At 42.9% G+C, this 21,012-nt stretch overlaps 1 protein-coding gene across 1 annotated transcript in view; it reads left to right on the plus strand.

Annotated features, from left to right (window-relative positions):
- SAMD12 (sterile alpha motif domain containing 12) overlaps window positions 1-19,781 on the plus strand; it is a 346,079-nt gene extending 326,298 nt beyond the window's left edge. Inside the window, exon 5 of the mRNA XM_059671854.1 lies at window positions 11,073-19,781. Coding sequence (XP_059527837.1) covers window positions 11,073-11,095 — 23 coding nt within the window. The 3' untranslated portion in view covers window positions 11,096-19,781. The remainder of the gene's footprint in view (window positions 1-11,072) is intronic.
- Window positions 19,782-21,012: the final 1,231 nt, after the last annotated feature.

Below are 21,012 nucleotides of genomic sequence, written 5' to 3' on the forward strand. Positions count from 1 at the left end.
AGCTTTGTTTGTTGTCGCTTGTTAATCCTTACCCAAGGATATTTTTTAGAGAGTGGAAGGGAGGGGGAGAGAAAGAGAGAAACATCGATGTGAGAGAGACACAATGATTAGTTGCCTCCTACATGGGCTCTGACTGCCACCTGGGATTGAGCCTGCAATGAGGTATGTGCTCTTGTCCAGAATCGAACCCTTCAGTTTTCAAGCCTAATGCTCTAACCACTGATCCAAACCAGCTAGGGCGGGGCTATTTGTTATTCATCTTTATATCCCCAGTGTTTCGCATCGTCCCTGGTACCTCAAAGGAGAAGTGATGTCTATTTATTCCATTGTTCACCCATTCACCCCACAGACTCATTCATACAGTTCCAGAACAGGGAGGCAGGCTGTGTGCGACTATGGGAGCCTTCTTGAAGTAGCCTGTGAGCTGGCCCTGTAGGAAAGGGAGAACTTGGGCAGGAGGATGAGGGAAGAAGGAGGGACCATGTAAACAAAGGACCAGCAGTATGGGAAGAATTTCACTAGTTACTATGCCTGAGTGCATAAGGCTGGAAGGAGAGGCTGAAGCACGGTCATAAAGGCCCAGGAATATTCTTACCAAGTGGGATGTATTAGGCAGAATGCCCCTCTTCTCGGACATCAGGAGATGGTGTTGTCCGGAGGACAGCGAATAGGGATACAAGGTCATCTCATTAGAAAAAGGTGCCTGGGATTTTTCTCCCGTCTCACAAATGATGGGAAATGCACGTTGCATTAGCAAGAACAGCCTCCAGGTCTTGTCCGTGATGCTGATGGTATTTTCATAGGGAGGTGGCAGTGCATGGTAACTAAGAGCCAGAAGGCCAGCTTCCATCCTGGCTCCTTCAGATATTAGCTGGGTGATCCGCCTTGGGGTGCCGAAGGTTTCTCGGCTTCTAAGTGGAGCTGATAATCGTATCGACCTCAAAGTTGTTATGAGGCTTAAAGGCAATGATGCACAGAAACGCCAGGGGAACAGTACTTCTTGGCACATAAGGGTTCCACAAATGTTAACTATTATTATCCCTTCTCTTCTGTGTACCATAGTTTCCTCGTCCAAATAAAGATAATAGTGCCTGTCCCAGCCCATTCCTCCTGAACCCTGACAGAATAAAATGCAATTAGTTGTGTGAAAGCAATTTGGAAGGTAAGTGCTGCATAGTGCAAGGTGGCAGTCAGGCTGTTAATTACTGTATCCTTGGCTGAAAGTAATCCTAAGAGCCTGGGCAGGAAGGTAGGGAGCTTGTGTGTCTCCAGGCTATTGGCCACAGGTGCGGTCCCTGAATGACCTCTCATAGGTCAACTTGAGGGCCTTAGCATTTGACTGGTCCATGATGACATAAAGAAGGGAACAGGGACATCTACGAAGCAAGAAAGAAATAAAGTTTAAGCCCTGCAGCCTTGTAAGCAGTGTTATTTCAAACATCATAGTCTTGGACATCTGGGCTCTATTACCTGAAATCCCATTAAACCTTCAGTCTCATAATTCTGCATGGAACCTGGTAAATTGCAAGATCATGCTGATGGCCACCAGCCAGCTCAGGCAATTAATCACTAGGGTCCCCAAGCAGGTTAGCAACTCCTCCCACGTGGGTTCTTTAAGGGAAAACTGTGTACACAAAAGAAATAGCCCAATTCATGCAGTTTTCATAGCAACGTGCTTTGTAGCTCTGCCAACACAGAGAAATTATCTGTTATCATTAAGACATCCAAGCCTCATAACTTTTTCCTCAATGGAAATTAGTACTCACCAGCCCAGGGAAGATCCCCAAACCTTGTTAGCTGTAATATAGATTACAGATTGCTGAGAGCTGACGGATCCAGTTCAGACAAAACTAAGCCCTACCCTTTCCCCACTCTCAGCATTTTCTCATTTGGGGAAACTCAACTTGAACTGAGCTCTCTTTCCTTTTAAACTTTTCTAGAATGTCTGAACTATTTGCATTTTTTCCCTTGTCCCAGGCCAAAGGGCCAAAACCCAGAGCAAAGAAATAAGCTAGGAGCCTGTCTTCAGAATCCTGGGGGACATACCCCAAGGTGAAAGGACCATAACAAAAGAACTATTTCTCATAAGATTTTTTTGCTTTGTTTTGCCAAATCATAGGGTTCATGTAAACGAGATAATGTTCTGCACTTCAGAATGTTTACGAAGTCTTTCCTAATTACTATTTGTTTATAGAGTGATTCTGGGAACACGCTAGAGAAAGAAGGGAAGCCTGGAGCCCTCCCTAGAGAAAGCAGGAAGGAGGAGAGAGGGGATCAGAATTAAATTTACTACATGGGTGCAAAGATTTGGGGCTTCACTTGTCTTTTAAGGTTTCTTCTTTCTAAAACCTTTTTTACCAAATCTTTCAGTCTCAGTTTTCAACTCTACAAAGATATGCTCTTCAATATGGAGGCCATTAGGCCCATGTAACCTGTAACTCATTTCAACTTAAATGAATTAAAATTAAATAAAATTCATTTCTACCAGGTACTAGCCACATATCAAGTGTTCAGTAGCTACATGTGGCTAATGGCTGCCATATTGGACAAAGCAGAAGGCTCCACAGGACAGGGCTGCTCTAGATTAAGGAACGCTATGGCCTTGCCACTCATAGACAAGCATTGTGTCACCTGAGAGCCCCTTAGACCTGTGTGATCTGCATTTTAACAAAATACCCAGGTGACTCATAGTCACTTTAAAATGTGGGAAGCACTGTTCTAAAATACCCTCCCACTCTAAGATTCTGTATGGTGACATCCGTTATTGTTAGCAGTATTATTTGTTCCTATTTATTTAGCTTGTATGGCATTGTTTCAAAGAGATACTTCTAGCCCCTTGAGACTTGGCATGCAAAAGGAGAAACACTAAGTGTACCTTGTATACTCATTAAAAAGTGTGCTCTTCTCTTTCTCTTTGAAAAGCTGCAGGATGTGCAGAATTTTGGGGGTATTTTTTTCTAAAGAAGTGACTCTTAGGGAATATTTTTCCAATAATGCCATTGCCTTGGTCAACAGAGAGGCCTCTGAAATTAAATAAGATTAAATAGAAACATAAGGAGGGAGATAGATGAACTTTAAAAAATAAAAGGAACTTGAATTATTCATGCAGTTGATGAACACACAGGGTACCATGCTCTGTGACCGAGTGAGGGGGAGTACAGAGCAAGGCGAGAAATGAGTACACAATCACTCAGAAGATCATCTTCCAGCTGGTCTCATGTTGTGGAGATGGGGAGGAATTTCCGTCGCAACTTGGATTAAATGTCCAATTGTATTTTTATGCTCTCTCATGAGATTCATTGTTGCTTGAGCCAGTGGACAGAGTTTTCTTCTGGAAAGTCCTGTAGGCTCTTAGAGTGGCTATTGGAATTTAATGACTTGAGATTTTTGTCTCTGTTCAGTGCAGAGAAGTGAATCACTGGAGTTGCCTCTAATTGGCTGTACAAATGTCTCCATGTTGAGAGCATCTGGTCTGGATACTTTCTTCCAGAAACGTATCATCCCATATTCCCGTGGTGCAAGGTGGTAGCTACTATTGTCAGCAGGCTTCTGATTCAAGATGTCCATACTGTTGGGTGAGGTTTTGCCTGGAGAAATCATGACTTGAGACTAAATATGACAGGTGTCCTATATTATCACCAAGAATTTCTAGAGTTCAAATTCCTAAACCAGTTCTCATTAGAGAACAATGCTATGGCCCCCAAATAAATTCTTCCCTTGCTTTAGAAAACTGCTAACCTCACTCATGTGGCTTTCACCAGACATTCATTCATTCAGCAAACATTTCAGAGCACCTTCCATATTCCAGGCATAACTACCACACCCTTCAGAAAGAGGAAAGAGGCATACTTGTTCCTGAAGAAGCTTGGGGTAAGGAGCAGTGGTGCTTGAAGAGTGGTCCTCAGACTAGCAACATCGGTGTGCCCTGTAAGCATGTTAGAAATGCAAATTCACAGAACCACTCAAGACCTACTGAATCTGATTCTTTCCACTTGGGGCCCAAAATCTGTGCTTTATCAAGCTCTCCTGGGGATTTCTAAGTATAATAAAGGCCAAGAAGCATTAATCTAAAGACAGACATGTCATCAAGGGATTCTGATATAGTATGATAAATGCAATGATCAGTTCTAAACTCCTCCAGCCCTACAGGCCCCAAGGCAACATTGAACATTTTAGTAAGTGCTCAGTGGAATACATGTTGCTTCCTTGCTTGGTTGATTGATGCGTGAATCAACCTGTAGAAACTAAACAATACTGGGATGATGGAACATACCTGATCCCCAGGATTTGGGATGGTTTGGATAGCTTGCTCGGGTCTTGCCACTCCTTTTGGTACCCCTCTAAAACCCAGTGTTTGGAGCACTACATTATATTATATCCAGGTTTCTTGGTATTTTATTGTATGACATGAACAAGACTATAAACCAGTTTCCCCACTATCTACACACTTTTCTTTGTCTAAAGGACAAATAACTACTATCTAAGCACTGGGGAAAGGACATGGATGTTTTTCCCATGGATCTGTCCCAAGCTGGCTTTATAAAAATCACAGAGCTGCTTGTTAAACATAGAGAGTTCCAGACCTCCCTCTGGATGTCCTTAATCAATGGAATTGGAGAGAGGCTGGACAAAATAAAAATTGTAAGAACCTTTTTGAGATGACTCTGATGGGCTCAAGTTTGAGAATCTCAGAGTTTTTAGAACCCTGGAATCCAGAGACTCAATTTAATCCAGAGGAACCAGAGTCCATTTCCAAGAGGATTTTGAGCCGCATATTATAGACTAGCAGCTCTACTTGTAGTTGAACAGTAAGAGGACAAATATAATGTTATTGGTTTGTGTGTTTTCTTTCCTAGGGCCGAAAAAAAAGGAGAGGGACAGTTTGCACAGAAGTCCATTCTTTTATCTCTCACTCAGAGGCGGTGTGTGCGTGTGCGTGTGCGTGTGTGTGTGTGTGTGTGTGTGAGTGATGGTGGTGGTGGTGATGGTCAAGCTTCACTCATTTAACACTCCCTAAAGAGAGGTGTCAGCCCAAGCCAATGAGGACTGCAGAGCCACTCCTTTCTGCAGAGGACTGCAGAAAGACTTCTGTTATAATCAGGAGCCAATCACCTTCTAATTGAAACAATAAACTCTCTTAGGGCTGAGAGAGTAGGGGACAGAGGTCAAGGCCTTCCTCTCCTGTCTAGGTATAAATGACTCCCTGGAAATGTCCCCATGGGCCCTTGGGATCTCATATTTCCTGCTTAGCACTTCTGGAATCTGGGCTCCTGACATGTCATAACCAGATCAAGGGTCACACACTGGCCTACAGGCTGCAACCTGTGTTAGGTCATTTATCTCTCCGAGTCTGACTTTCTTCATCTGTGTACAGGCACACCTCATTTTATTGCACTTCACTTTATTGTGCTTCACCAATGTTGCATATTTTATAAATCAAAGGTGAGACCCTCTATTTATTGCAATGCTCACTTTATTGTGGTGACCTGGAATGAACCCCACAGTATTTCTGAAGCATGTCTGTACTGAGGTCATGGTATTTACCTCCTCAGGTTGCTGCAAAATGGACACAGGTTCTTTGTAGGAGGCTAGGCACGTGGTAAGTACTAGGTTGATGATAGTGCTTACTATTTAGTCATTGTTGTCTACAGACGCTGTGTTAGTTGGTGTTCTCCAGAGAAACAGAATCAATGGGAGATATTGGTTCTCCAATAGAAGATATATGTATATATTTATAGATAGATATCTAGAGAGCAAGAGAGAGGAATTGGCTCACACAATTATGGAGGCTTAAGATCTGCACCTCAAGATCTTTGGCCAGTGAAATGGAGACCCAGGACAGCTGATGGTGTAAGTTCCAGTCCAAAGGCAGGAAAATACTGATGTCCCAACTCAAAAACAGGCAGAGTCAATTCTCCCTCACTCTATCTTTTGTTCTATCCAGGCCTTCTGTGGATTGACTGAGGCCCACCCACATTAGCAAGGACAATCTGCTCTACTCAGTCTACTGATTCAAATGTCAATCTCACCCAGAAACACCCTTACAGACACACTCAGAATACTGTTTCACACCCCAGCTGGCATGGCTCAGTGGTTGAGTATCAACCTATGAACCAGGAGGTCATGGTTCAATTCCCAGTCAGGGCACATGCCCAGGTTATAGGCTCAATCCCCAGTGGGGAGCATGCAGGAGGCAGACAATCAATAATTCTCTCTCATCATTGATGTTTCTATCTCTCCCTCTCTCTCCTTTCCTCTCTGAAATCAATCAAAATATATTTTTTAATTAAAAGAATACTGTTTTGCCAAACATCTGGGTACCTCATGGACCAGTCAAGTCCACACATAAATTAACCCTCACAAGGTTAGGAAAGGTCACTGTTTGTATGTATCACCTTTTTTATTTCCCTTACCCTAATCCCACTGCCATCCTGATACCCATTGTGTCTGGGATGCTGACCTCAGTCTTCATGCAGTCAGGGGGTAGGGGTGACTTCTTACTCATACTTCTTACTCATAACGTCCCTCCACTTGTTGGGGGCAGGTAGTGGCAGAAATGAAACCAGTACAACCGAGAATGTGTCCCACTTCTCCCACCAAAGTACTGGTAGCGAGTTTAGTTTTATTGCCACATCAATCTTCCTTTGTCCTTCTTTTATCTCCTAACTTCTCCCATACATACTAATTAATTAATTGAGCATACCTGTTTAAATCATCCAATCTTGATTCTTATAATAGCTTGCCTGTGAGGGTTCTAAAAGTTAGAAAATGATTTAATATTAGAGGTTTTGATTACATTGAATATAAAATCAAATAAAATGAGCAAATGATGAATAGAAGAGGGGAGTGAGGTTTGAAATTAGCCATATTTCCTGTACGCACAAGAGGCACACTTATGTTGGTTTTTATCTTGGCCTATTTTAGGAGTGATATATTTGGCTCACAACCAGGGGTAGAAGATAAACAAGGACCTGTATCCTCTAAACCAACCTCACACTATTGACATTTTGAGCCTGATAATTCTTCAAAGTAGGGGGCTGTCCTATGCATTCTAGGATATTTTAAGCAGGGTCCCTGGCGTATACCCCATTAGATGCCAGGAGTACCCCTGAAGCTGTGACAACCAAAAATGTCTCCAGCATTGCTGTGGGCAAAACTGCATTCTGTTGAGAACCACTGCTCTAAACATAGGGAATACTTTAGACTGTTAAGTAAAACCTACTTTCTCTAGGTCAAACCTCTTATTTATGGTACTTTATGTATAGGATTCATGTTTGATGGGCATTCTTCTAGCTATACAAACACAACTACTTGCTTTCTCTCCTGTGTTCTCATTGGAACAAAGGAATTTGCTTTTCTAACACATTTCTTACCAAGCCAGGAAAGCACTGTGGTGAGAACAGGTCTGGTTTCTAGTCTCCGCTCTATGCATTCTGGCAGTATGGCTGTGACAAGTTAATGAACTTGGTCTCAGTTTTTCCAGGTGTGTTATGAGGATAATGCAATTTAGGGCTCAAAGATGGCGGTGAGGGATTCAAAGATGGCGGTGAGTGGCAGCCTATAAAACTGTAGTTGGCCCATTGTAGCTGCTCAATAAATGTTAGTTCTGCTTATTACTGACTATTATGTGGGGGCCACCGTGGGTGTCACTCCTTTGGAATGTGCATCTCACACCTTGTATAAATAGTCCCACATCGAAGTGCAATTCAGGCCCACCCCAAATTCCTCAAGCCTGAGTCACATAAAATACACAGATGGAAGACATGGCTCTTCTTTTTGAATGGGAGATACCACACAGCCTTTTCTAGAGGTGAAGGCTTATTTCTTCCCTTCAGCCCATGGGAAGCAAGGCCTCCTGCACACAGTAGCTGTACTTCTTCCCCAGACACGCCGATCCCTTCAGCCCCTGCAGCTGGAGCGGGGAAAAGCGGAGTGGACACAGTCAGTCCCAGAGCTGTTCTTGAACGCTCTGCAAGGCCGGCATTGTCTCCCAGGCCAGCCCCTTCCTGCCTTTGATGTGAACCCTCCGTATCAAGGAACTGTCTGTTAAAGTCTGCGCTCATCAGGGGGAGAGTGGGAGCCAGAGAGTGTGGACTGTGCCCTTGGCAGGCCAGGAGTGCTATCTCTTGGAGGCTGCAAAGGCTTGACCTCCAGGTACATCGTGTCTTTTTCCTGGCTCCCAGCTTTGGCATTAGAACACTGCCCCATTTGTGTCTCTAGTTTCTCTAGGAAATCTTGGGGATTTGTAATAATAATAATAATAATAATAATAATAAAATAGTAGCCATCACTTAGCAGATATTTAGTATTCACCAAAAACCACACAAAGTGCTTTTTCTACCATCACAGCAGCCCAGTGAGGTGGTGATTACGATCACCATTTTAAGGTGAAGACATTGAGAAATTCATGTTTCAACATCATATAACTAGGAAGTGATGAGTTTAGGATGTCAACGCAGATCCTCCTGATTCCAAAGCTCTTAGTCACTGGACTCTAACGTTTCCCTACTCATCTGGACGTCCAGGCCACGGGGCTACAGAGGAGCTGGGTTCCCAGAAGCCTAAGTGACTAATGTTGGCTCATCACACAGAGATTTAAAGGGAACCTATTATAGAACCACAGGTGAAAGAGCCTTAAAGTGCAGTGGGCTCAGCTCGTGTTCCATGGCTGCAGTGTGGTGGCTGAAGTGAGATACATTTGCTTGGCATCGGCTACCAGAGGCTCACATGGAAAACAGGTTATTTGGAGAAGCAGCAACTGCGGTAACTGTTCACTGACCCTGACTTGGGATGCAAAGCAGAGTCGTTAAATAGCATTCACTCTTTACCATCATTATTCATGTTTAAGTTTTATTTTACAGGTTATTCTTAATCCTACTTTTCCAGAGTCACACATTTTCCAGAGCTGACTTGAGCAAAGATCTTAAGGAGGCTGGACTGGGTCAGGTTCCTAGAAATCTTTCCTGTTCCATGTACTGCTCCCCTGCAGGTCGCCTTGCACGGAAGGCTTTTACTCATGTGTTTTCTAACCCCCCTTCAATAGTACTAGAGCATTATCTCTTAATGCAGTGGTGAAGTATTTATTTTCAAGGTACTATTCGTGAGGGAACACAACCCTGGATGCTTTAGTCAGTCAATGCTCACAGGTCAAATCTGCATCCTTGTGAGCCTAGTTTTTGTGGTTGATTTGCAAAATATTGTGATGAGAATAATAAAAATTCTAGTGTTTTCATTATTTCACTTCCAGTGCTTTGCTATGCATATGTGTAAGCTTTATATTGTAGTATATCATAACTGTTTACCGTGTTCCTCCATAATCATCGTAATTATTACTTTAGTGCCCATGCAATCATCCATCTTGTTAACACATCATCATTTAGGAGACTGGTTGTTTCCAGTTTTTCCACTATTATAAATAACCTCTAGGTTACGTATTTATGTGTACAGCTTCTTTCATTTTTTGTTATTATTTCCTTAGGATATACTCCTAGAATGGGATCACTTCGTCAAGGAATGTGAATTTTTAATGGTTTCTAAATAAATTGGTGCTGTTTCTCCAGTTTGCAATGCCACCAGCAGTATATTAGTATTTCACTTTCATTACAGGCTTATCGGTAGTGTGTATTATTATTTTATATTTAACATGCTTAAATAGTACCTTCCTTTTGTTTTTGTGTTTTCTCCAAAATAGTGAGCTTTAATCAAACATGTGCTTATACATTGTGCATGCTCTCCTGCTTGAACAGCCAGTTTGAAAAGAGAGTAGATTTGTTTTTAACCTCAAGAACCCTTGCCATCCACTCCCACTGCACAATAACTTTGTGTATTACACAAAGCTAATGTTGATAGTTTTCTGAGAAAAACATTATATCGCATGCCTATATTAACTACTAAATGAGGATCTGTGTACAGGAACTGTAGGGAGAACCCAGATAAAATAATGGAAAAATTTTTAAATAAAAAATTAGAACATCAAGATCTGCACCAGCATTCCCAAGGCCAAAAGCAGGGTTGCAATTCAAGTAGCTCAGTCTCTGACCAGATGTTGTTGCCTTTTTCTGTCTGGTCTCTAACCTGCTCAGCCAGCCTGACTTTTCAAGTAGCAAACTCGGGAGCCCCAGCCACAGTGCCTCCAATATTTCCTTCTAGGTTTCAGCCCAGGAAAGCTTCTTGATGGATGAACCCCTCCTCTCCACCCCACCCCAAATAAAAACCTGCCTTCACACCATTCCCAACCTGATCTCCTTCCAGATTAAGTAAATGCTTGAAACCTTACCATGTAAGAAAAAGTTTCCCTAACTACAGCCCACCAGGGCTGAATGCCAAGTCCAGAGATCTGGTTTTGCCCTCGCTTCCAGGTGTCAGAAACTAAGAATGAACGGAGCCGCTTTAAAATAGAGCTGGGGCTGCCGTGCCTGAGGAGCTACCTTGCACATCTTGGGCCTCAAACCTTGGAATCTTAAAATGGAAAATAAACTCTGGACTGGGCCTAACACAACATTGTGCCCCAAAGAACTGTTTGCAACGATAACAAGAAACAGAGATGATGACTGCTCCCTGATGACTATAGGACTGAAAATTAAAATCCCTGTTTGGAATCAGCATCGCTCTGTGAGCTTATCGGCACCAATAGAAATGCCTTCCTTCTATTGATGTAATTGTCCCCCTTCCCTTTCTCATAAATATCTACTGCCTTTGCCTGCTAGTCGGAACACTATTTGGGCTTCTGCCTGAATCAGTGCTTACCTGAATGGCTATTCTTTTTCTTTTAATCTCAAATAAATGCCGGTTGCCTCTCCCGTGGGAAGGCGTTTTATTTTCAGGTGAACACAGGCCACCTGGCCTATTCCTGCGATGAACGTCTTCCATGCTCCACCAACAGTAGAAGGACATTTCAGGAATCCAAGCCACCCTTATTTGTCCTGGAGTTGAGTGACCAGTCTCTTCGCTAGAACTTTCTCTTTCACCTAAGGATGTTAGGGCTTGTTGCGATAGTATGACTGCTGCTTCCTACCAGAACCTGGGGACATAAAGTAATAAATTATTGTGTCTTCCCCTGTTTCTTCTTGCAGCCTCAATCGAGGGTTCTCCATAAACGTGGTGAGCCTTCCAAGCTACTCTCCTGCCAGTGGATATGAACATGACCTGCTCCTCCCAGAGAGACTAACTCGTGGCCCTGCCAGACGATCCCCTTGGAGCATTGACAGATTAACCAGATTAACTGCAGGGGAAAGCACCCATCCAGGCAAGCTGATGGGCTTTGGAAAATCTTAGCTTGCCGTGGATTTGAAAACGAGGTGCATTACATGCAGTGCCCACTCGTTGCAAGCGGTCATCGGCAGACGATTAGCTGGAAAATTGCTTCCAGTTTTCATCACTGTGCATCACTCCAGCCCCCTGCGGGGAGCTGTCTGTGCCCCTCCCTGGAAGTCCTGTTTCCGCATGGCAACTACTGGATTCTCTTACTATGTGTGCAGATGGCATGATGTGTTAGACAACAATTACAGCAGTTTTGCAATCTCGGTGGAGGTGTTTACCATAGCGTGCCCTGGTAGGAATGTCCACATGTCTCCATTATGTTAGTTATGACATCTGAAAGTATTCTGTCCAACTCTTAAGCACTTTATAGGAGACACGAATCAGCACGTTCAGTACCTGTGAGAAAACAAGTATTTTCTTTTTTGTTTTTTTCTTTGTAAATCTTGTCTTATTTCTGGCGCAGACTGTCCGAGACAAAGTCCACTCCTAGCATATCCCCAGTTGTTTATGGTAGATCGGTGTAAATATGGCCACAATACTGTTAGACTTAACCTCTTGACACTTTCCTGAACAACTGGATCCCAAAGGAAAGTAGAAGTGGGCTGATTGTAATACCTTAGCTCCTGGCTCCTTGCACTGAGGCACAACGTAACCACTTGCACATACAACCACTCAAACACAGGAGGCTTCTCCTTGGCCAGCGTGCATGCTCTCGAAGTCTATAGAAGAGTTCTTTCAAATCAAAAACAGGGAAATGGCCTTCTTTTAATCGAAGACCATGCTGGGTTGATGTTAAGGGCAGCAGAATGCAGTTTGCCAGTGGTCTGACTTTAAAACCGTGGAAGACTTCCTAGGTCAAGTTCAAATCATAGCTCTCTGGGGAGAAAAACCAGCAAGTGACTCCTGGGTGCCTAGAGAAGGAAAAAGATCCAATTGCACATGAGGTTTTCTCCTCAATAAAGAACCTGCTAGTCCCTGCTAATTCTTTCTAGGATTATACCCACAACTAGTTTTTTGTTTGTTTGTTTGTTTGTTTGTTTGTTTTACTGTCTTATAACAAAGCACAGACCTGGGGAAAAGGTCAATCCAGTTATTGCTTATCGTTAAGCATTAGAAAATTGCCCAATGAACTGACCCTATAGAATGTTTTAGCATTTTTTCCCCTGAAAATATAAATTTGGCTGAATCAAAAACTCAGCAAAGCATGTTCTGTGTGCCCATGGTCTCAGCCTGGCACTGACAGGCATGGAATAATTTGCTATAAATACATGGAACAACTCTGGGACCCTTCCAGCACAAGCGAGCTGTGCCTTTTAGAGGGTCACCAGACACCCTCTCCCGCATTTTGCTTCCCCTGGGGTCTCAGGAAACCATAGCCCACTGAAAAAAGGGCTTACACTGAGATTTGGAAACCTGACAGGGAAGAGCAGAGAGGTTCAAAGGTGATGGGGGTGAATCACCCAATAGGGTGACTCACCCGTCAGGTTGTGGTGCCAAAGAAGGGGGCTTCCAAGAGGGAACTCAGAGGAGTTCCAATACCCCCAAGAGCTGACCCTCCAACATGTTAGCAATAGGACCATCAGGCCCCCCAGCAGACCACAGTTCTTTACAAACCCTGCTGCCAACTCCTCTGGACATAGCATGCCAATCTCCACTCACCTCCTCGGTTTCAATTCCAAGAGCAGGGTTTCCTCCTATCATTCCTCCCTTTATTCAGCAAGTATTTGCTGAGCACCTACTATGTGCCAAACATTGTGCTGGGGCAGCAACAGTGTACAAGGCAGAGTCTCTCCACCTTTTGAAAGAGCTCCTTCTCCCGAACACTGTCCCCACCCCGTCTTTTTCATAATGACAACAGCACTGGGACAGCATTCACCCCCTGCCAGAGTACGCTGGGGAAATGCCTGGAAAAGGGGGCAGAGGAGGAAGGGGTGGTGCACGGCATTGAGCCACATATTGGCACCCTTCATGCATAGCCGACTCTCCCAGGGCCCAGATGTAGCTGGGAAGAGCTTCCCAGAGCAGCTCTCCATTGCTTTCTTTGATGTCTATCCTGGTCACCTATATTGCCATCCTTTACAGAGACACAAAAACCTCCTTTGCTGTATTCTCTGAAACTCCAATTCCATAATTAGTCCTGGGGACACAGAATTGGACCTGATGCATCCAAGAGAACTACTGCCAGATGCTGAGAGAGCGTAGCTGGGAATTGATTGGTTTAACCAGGACTTTCTGAGACCACCGCTAACACCCGTGGAAAGCCAGACATGCTTGATGGTGCAGATGTTCATAAAATGACGATGGTTCATCTTCATCCTTACTTACTCTGGCTTTTGTGAAATACGTTCTGAGCAATTAAGTAAGTTGAGTTTCCTAGCTTTTTTCTTTTAGTTAAAGGAGTGCTGGAACATGGTGGTGGGTGAAGTTGGAGCTGGGAAAGACGAAGAAGACAATGAAAGAGCCCAGTTGAAGATGGAGACGGCTTCTCTAAAAATGCCTTAATTCCTGGCAAGTACCACATATTTGCAGATGAACTACAACTGCTTACCAAACTGTCCACCTCTGTTTGAAATCACTTCGGGGGATGCTTTTGAAAACATGGGAGCATCAAATCTGAGTTGTCACGAGCTGAGCCACAAAATGGAGCAATGATGCCATTCCTGGGGCCCAAGATTCTTCGTTACGTGTTGATGCAGTTTCCCACAGTTCCTTTCTGCTGTGCTGTACCTTCGTTCTAAGATGCATATGGGGAATCCGACCTCCAGAAGGTCAGAAATGGCTGGGGTGAGTTTTGTTTAGTAGGAAGCAGGAGACAGGGAGGTGTGGGATAAATACGTTGCTGTCCCAAAGCTCCAAGAATTGTAAACTGTTGACTTCTAACTTTTCCTTAAACCTGTGCTACACCTTTTATGAAAAGGCTGACACCCACAGTGTAAAGAAAAGCACTCTTAGGAAAGAACAGAAATAAATAATTACCAGACTCCCTTGGGTGCCATGGAGATTAGCTTTTTCCAATTGAATTTAAATATGCAGAACATCCAGGTTCTGCTAGGGTGAAAAGCAATCACTTCGGTAGTTTATGACAGACCTAGTGGGGTAGAGACCCCAAGAGCTTTCTTTGTGGGTAACGATGCATCTTCTCATCTTCAAATCCTGCTCAGGCTCTGGGAGGTGTGTTACCACACACCTGATGCTACCTCCAAAATATGGGTAAACAGCACACAAGTCTCTGCAGAAACACTTCGAAGTTGCTCACACAAAGACTCAGAGACCTTAGTTCTGAGGGAATTCTGCTATTTTTAATGTTCAAGAGGAAAAGGAATAAATTCGTGAGGATATAAACTCAGGATAAACTCAGATAGATTTACCCCCTCATTACTTGCCAATGTGCTTTGCCTGCAAACATCACCCAATTGATTTTGGGTAGGAACACTAGAAGTCTCAAGGAAGAAAGATTTTTGAGACCCCCCAGCACTTTAGTTTCACCAAAACCTCCTCTTCCCAGAGCATTAGTAGCTCCATTCTTTGTGGTGTTTTTCTCTACATTCTTTAGGGCAATTTTGTTACTTGACAACTAGACTTAAAGCTTCCATAGTCTCTTTTTGAACAGCTAATCTTTGAAAATGACATATATTCCTTGATGCACTAAAGGCTGTTTTTATCCACCTTTTTCACAGTTCCCTCCACCCCACTTTTTTGCTTTGTTTTGTGATTTTGTTTTAATTTCTACTTTTGACAGTGTTCTGTGGGTAGATTTCAAGTATTCTATAAAGAACTCAAACAGAAAAACATCATCATCCCTCCACCCCCACTCCCTGGCCCAGTACTGACTAGTAATTCCTTCTTAAGCTTGATCATGGTGAAATCTTGCTGCCCAAACCCCAGTGGGACATATCTTTGGGGGATGGCTGGTCATTGCTACTAATTAAAAAGAGGCCTCCCTGGCCAGTGTTGCTCGGTTGTTTGGGCATCATTCCATACACCAAGAGGTTTCCAGTTGGATTCCCTGTCAGGGCACATGCCCCGATTTCGGACACAATCCCTGGTAGAAGATGTACAGAAAACAGCTGATCAATGTTTCACTCCCACATTGATGTTTCTCTCTGTCTCCCTTTCCCTTCCTCTCTCACTTAAAAAAAAATCAATAAAGAAAAAAAGAGGCCATGAGATCGTGGAAGAGGACAGACCAGAAGCTGCTTTGGCTTAGGGGACAGGTGTGTGTGTGGTGGGGGCGGGGCGGGGGGGCTCTATTTCAAAGACAAGCACTGCCCCTTAGTCTCCTTAGATCTGCATCTAACCCTGTAGCCAGAAAACTATCTTAGGAATTCTGCTTTATCAATGTGCATGATTTCTGGCACCACTGCTTAACTTCAAGATCAAAGAGAATCACATTTCCATTATGTTGCTCTGGTGACTTACTCTAGTGGGGAGACAGGGAGCATGCTTTAGAAAGCTGACCGCCTGTGGGAAGCCTAAGGAAACTCTGGCCAAGTGCACAGGGAGGTTCTGCCACAGAAAGAGCAAACTAGATACTTCCTTGCAGATTCTCACTTGGGAAGGTGGCGAGAGGGATGGTCTCCTTGGTGGTTTTCTTTGGGCCATCAGCTTGGCTCCGCAGGGAAAGAGCTGGGCTGAGGGCAAGCACTGCTTCTGAGGTCTGAAATTTTTAGGGTGAAATTCACCTGTAACAATTGGAAAGGGGAAGTGCCATTGAGTATTGTTCCAGTTTTATACCCCCTGCCCAACAGCACAAAGACTGGGAAATGACTTGCTTTGGTCAATCTGGAGTTTCATTCGCCATGTAGGGTTATTTTAAAATCTTGACGCACTCCAAGCATTCTTACTTCAGGGCTTCCTTTCCCCAATTCCATCAAGCACCAGAAGTGACCAGCAACATACACCTAATAATGAAATTTCAAAGGAACCATATGATTTGCATTGAATTGCAGTTGACTGGTTGACATAATATTAAGTGTTTGGGGTAGTTAGACATTATTTCTGATTACACAACCTTCTTTTTACTGGAGCCAGTGGTTCAGGCATTTCATTTGTTTAATTACTTGTTTTGTTGTTGTATTCCAAACTTTAAACATGTACAGAAGCCTTAGAAGGGCTCTTTAATGCGGGCCTTTTTGCCTAAAGTGCAGAGTGAGAGAAATAGGAGTGATGAAGAGATGGTTAAACTAATGCAAAGTTGGAGATCTATACCTAAAACATTTAAGACATTGGAAATTCTGCTTGTCACCTCCTGCATTGTTTCTAGCCTTCTAATTTAAATCTTTTGGATCCAAGGAAATAAAAGGGCTGCTTTCCTGTGGCTTTGCCACATTAGCACACACACAGAGCTACCACATGTGGAACTCTAAGCTGGATTGTTCATGAGCACACGGATCTGTTTTGTGTCCTGTATTTAATTACCACCACCACCACCACCCAAATTCTATAAAAATGTATTCAGATGCTTTACCCTTTAAAAAATTGCAAAGTGAGCCCAGCCTGTGTGGCTCAGTGGTTGAGTGTTGATCCATTGAACCAAGAGGTCACTGGCTCGATTCCCAGTCAGGGCACATACCTGGGTTGTGGGCTCAATCCCTAGTAGGGGGCGTGCAGGAGGCAGCCAATCAGTGTTTCTATCTATCCTTCTCCCTTACTCTAGCTCTAAAAATCAATTAAAAAATATTTAAAAATTGCAAAATGAGAGATTCTTATGAGATAATTACTTCTCTCGGGGTAGGGGAACTGATTTTGTGATATAATCTTAAAGGAAAGAAAGCTTGCTATTAAATGCCTTGAGTATCTTCTGGTCGCTCCTGTCCCATTCCACATACTGATGATGATCTTCCATCTCCCCAGAGGTTAGCCTGACCTCTCTCTAAATAGCACAAATGCCATGAAGACACCTTCTGAAGCTCTAAGTCAGCGGTTCTCAACCTGTGGGTCGTGACCCTTTTGGGGGTCGAACAACCCTTTCACAGGGGTCACCTAAGACCATCGGAAAACACATATATAATTACATATTGTTTTTGTGATTAATCACTATGCTTTAATTATGTTCAATTTGTAACAATGAAAATACATCCTGCATATCAGATATTTACATTATGATTCATAACAGCACCAAAATTACAGTTATGAAGTAGCAACGAAAATAATTTTATGGTTGGGGGTCACCACAACATGAGGAACTCTATTAAAGGGTCACGGCATTAGGAAGGTTGAGAACCACTGCTCTAAGTAAACTCTCCAAGCATCAGTCCAATAATATGATTTGGATTGAGTATGGTCATGGTCCTTGATTGTATGATCCCTAAATCAATTCTCATTCTTTATATGTATTTCCAGGACTTTTTAAACCACAATCAACTGCATTTGTGTTTGCACTGGGAGCTGCATGCTCACTCTGTGGCTGCTTTGGACAATTCCCATGCCTGGTTCCCACACAGGGCATTCAAGAGAAGACCAAGAATAGGTTTCCCCTCACACCAGCTGCAGAGGTTTTGAAGGCAATACCAGGTTCACATCAAAAGACTCCTCTTTATAGATGTGGAGGAAGGGATATTCATGTTTGAACACTGGCACTTTTTGTCTTTTTTCATTGTAATTCACCTCCCACCCACAATCATCAGAAAGAGAAGCTGTAGCCCCTTCAGTGAGTGTTGGCCCCAACTGGGGGTAGTTGGGGTTCCACTTGTTCAACATTATACTTAGGCAACTTGAATGATCTCTCTGCCACTACCATTCCTCCACCAATAGAAAAATGCTATCCTTATGTGGCCATGTTTGAGGAGACCATGGTTGAGCCAGTGCAAGGAGCTCACATGGCAGAGCCGAATAATGCCATGCTCATGATTTGGCCCTGTTAAGTCTCGGTCGTGGTGGGCACAGAAGCAACTCATCTGCTGAAAAGCCAAGCCAGCATAAGTGTTTTGAAACTAATTCCACCAAAACTCTTGTGTCACTGAATCATACTACTGTAGCTCCAGTTAATCTATTTAATATTTTAGGCACTAAATGAAATAGCTGCACACAAAATTTTAGAAAAGATCAATATCGTTACAAAATTACATATTCGCCATCAAAAGTACCTGAGAAAAGGAAATGTTGATCTGTTGTGGTTTATATACTTGAGTTATTCTTGGGACTTTGTGGACACTGCACTGCTCTGATAAAGAGGAGGAATACATGAATTCAATAGAAATTGCCCATCGCCTTGGATTTCTGCCCTTCTGGTTGGGTGCCAGCTGCCCTTCCTTAGCAGACAGGGTTGTTTGCAGGCTAAGATGAGCTAAGAGAAGCTGTCCCATACCACCAGTATCTCTGTAATTCTCATGGTGACCAGGCTACAGGCTTTAGTCAGTGAGCCTTTCCCTTTACTTTCTGCCTTCTCCTCATAGCTATTATTACTAAGCTCCATTTGGGGATTTAAAAAAAATAAAAGAAAGAATGATAACAAAGTAACAATCACAGTTTTGCCCACACATGCTTCTTCCAATATTTGGGGGCTGGTCTACAGAGCCTACGGCCAAGGCATTCATTTAGCTCCACTTCTCCACTTCCCAAAGGGTTAGAGCAATATTACTTAGCCAAGGGAGAGAGCCTTGGACTTGGCTTAGTGCCAGCAGATGGCTGATCTCAGGGTTTGAGAAGACCAAGGCAAGGGTGACATTGACAAATTGATGGTCACAGGAAGCACAGAGCCATATCAAACTTCTTGAGGAGCTATAGTGTGCTAGCAACTGTTCTAGGAAAGAAAGAAGAAGAAAAACAATGTGAAATGAAGATAAGACCAGTGCTCTCAATAGTGTATGGGGTGGGGGGGAGAGAAATCAAATTAAAAAAAAACTGGTTCACTCTTTTACAAACACTGACAAACATGATTATACAAGCACATTTCATAACACAAAGCCTACATAAATGGTAGACATTTCTCTAGCTTCCTTAAGTGGGTAGTTAAGCCAGCAGTCTGAATTCTCTTAGTCCCCTAAGAGTGGTTAATTGAATAAGTATTTTCTTTATTCATCACCCACAACTGTGATTTTTTCCTCTATGCACCCTGAGAAAACCCCAGGCTGGACTTAGGTGAACACAAACACGTTAGGTGGTGAAATAAGAGTGCCTTTTCTGCTGGATGTTCATTTTTGTTCCCTGGATTTCCAGGACATACAATGTTTAGAAATGTTTTCTCTAAACAGAATTATTGTGCACCACAATTTTGAACCACCAATTTCCATATCTTACTAGTAAGCAGCTATCAAACTTGCCAATTCCCTTTGGGTCTCCTTTATATTTTCTTATAATGTTCCCTTTAGTTTTGGGCTATCCTCAAAAACAATTGGGGGGGACATGATTCTTTTTAAATTGGTAGAAATGAAGCTGTACAGATGTTTGCCCCCCTGTATCTGTAAGCATGATCTCTATCAGGCCTGAAAATCTGCTTTATCATTTTGTACATTTGACTATTTTGTATCCGCATTACTTGATTCCTTATGTGCATGGTGATGTATTAAAATGTGGGATTTCTATTACTGTGTAAAAGTGTTTTGATTCTGGTTTTCAACATGCATCCTTGGGAAAAAATTATATTAAACTTTTTATTTCTATTTTCTTCAGCTCATCAGCTTTGAAGAAGAAAAAGAAAAGTTAACAGCATTTCACTTTCCCTGTGTTAGCTAATGATGCAATTCATGGTGGAAAATTGTCCTCAATTATGCTGTGTTTCCTAGAGAAATAATATATGTGCAATGAATTGGTGGCCTCCCTCCAGCTCCCAGCGCACAGAATTCCCCCAGCACCAAATCCCACCAGTGCAATTGCTATTACTGTTGGATGCTTTAGTGTTGAGCACAGCTGGGCAAAACACACAATTTTCATCCCCAGATATGGTAACACCCTTGAAAGAGATGGAACAACAGTTCTTGGGCCACCGATTTGCTCTCACCCTCAAGAGTCTTCAGGGCATTTAATAGCAGGATTGATGGCAGTTCCCAGCACCGCCATCTCCATCTCTCTCAGGGAGTGACCAAGGATAAGCTATCTGTAGTTTATCAAAAGAGACACTGACCTGCAAATAGCACCTGCTCAGGAGATCTGGGATTAGAAACCAGTTCCCCCCAATACATTAGAAGTTCAGCAAACATCTGGATACACTCCACTCTCACCACATATTTAAAAGATGTCAAACTTTTTTCTAATTAAAAAAAAAAACACACACAACACTGATTAATATGAGGCACCAGATATAAACAGCAGACCATTTTACCTACTCTAAATCACCATTTTACCCTCCCTTTCTTAAGGAGGCATCGTAATGAGTACTTGTAGCCACTATGACTTTTCTGAATATGATGAATTGCCTTAACTTGTACTGGAGACACTTCTTCCCCAGAAAGGAAAAGGCACTTATAAATTGCATGAAAAAGAAAACACCCATGTGTTTTTTTATTACATGTTTACTGCAAATCTCGTTTTGGGGGGAGTTTTTTCCCCAGAGAATGTTTCCAAAATCAAAACTTGTATTATCCTTTTAAGTTAGCTTACAATTTAATGTATAAACCTTCTAAATCTGTCTGCACACCTAGTAACTCTGAAAGTACAGTTTACTCCCAGTTTGTTCATAGGAACTAAACACAGAAAAATGGAACAAAGTACCCTCTTTAGAAGATGTAAAACTAGAGCCCAGCCCCCAATATTCTCTTTGTCTTGACCTTTCTTGGGTCATTTCTGACCATTCCTTCTCTTCTTCTTTGCTCTTTC

The sequence above is a fragment of the Myotis daubentonii genome, chromosome 17 (genome assembly GCF_963259705.1).
Source record: "Myotis daubentonii chromosome 17, mMyoDau2.1, whole genome shotgun sequence".
NCBI lineage: Eukaryota > Metazoa > Chordata > Mammalia > Chiroptera > Vespertilionidae > Myotis > Myotis daubentonii.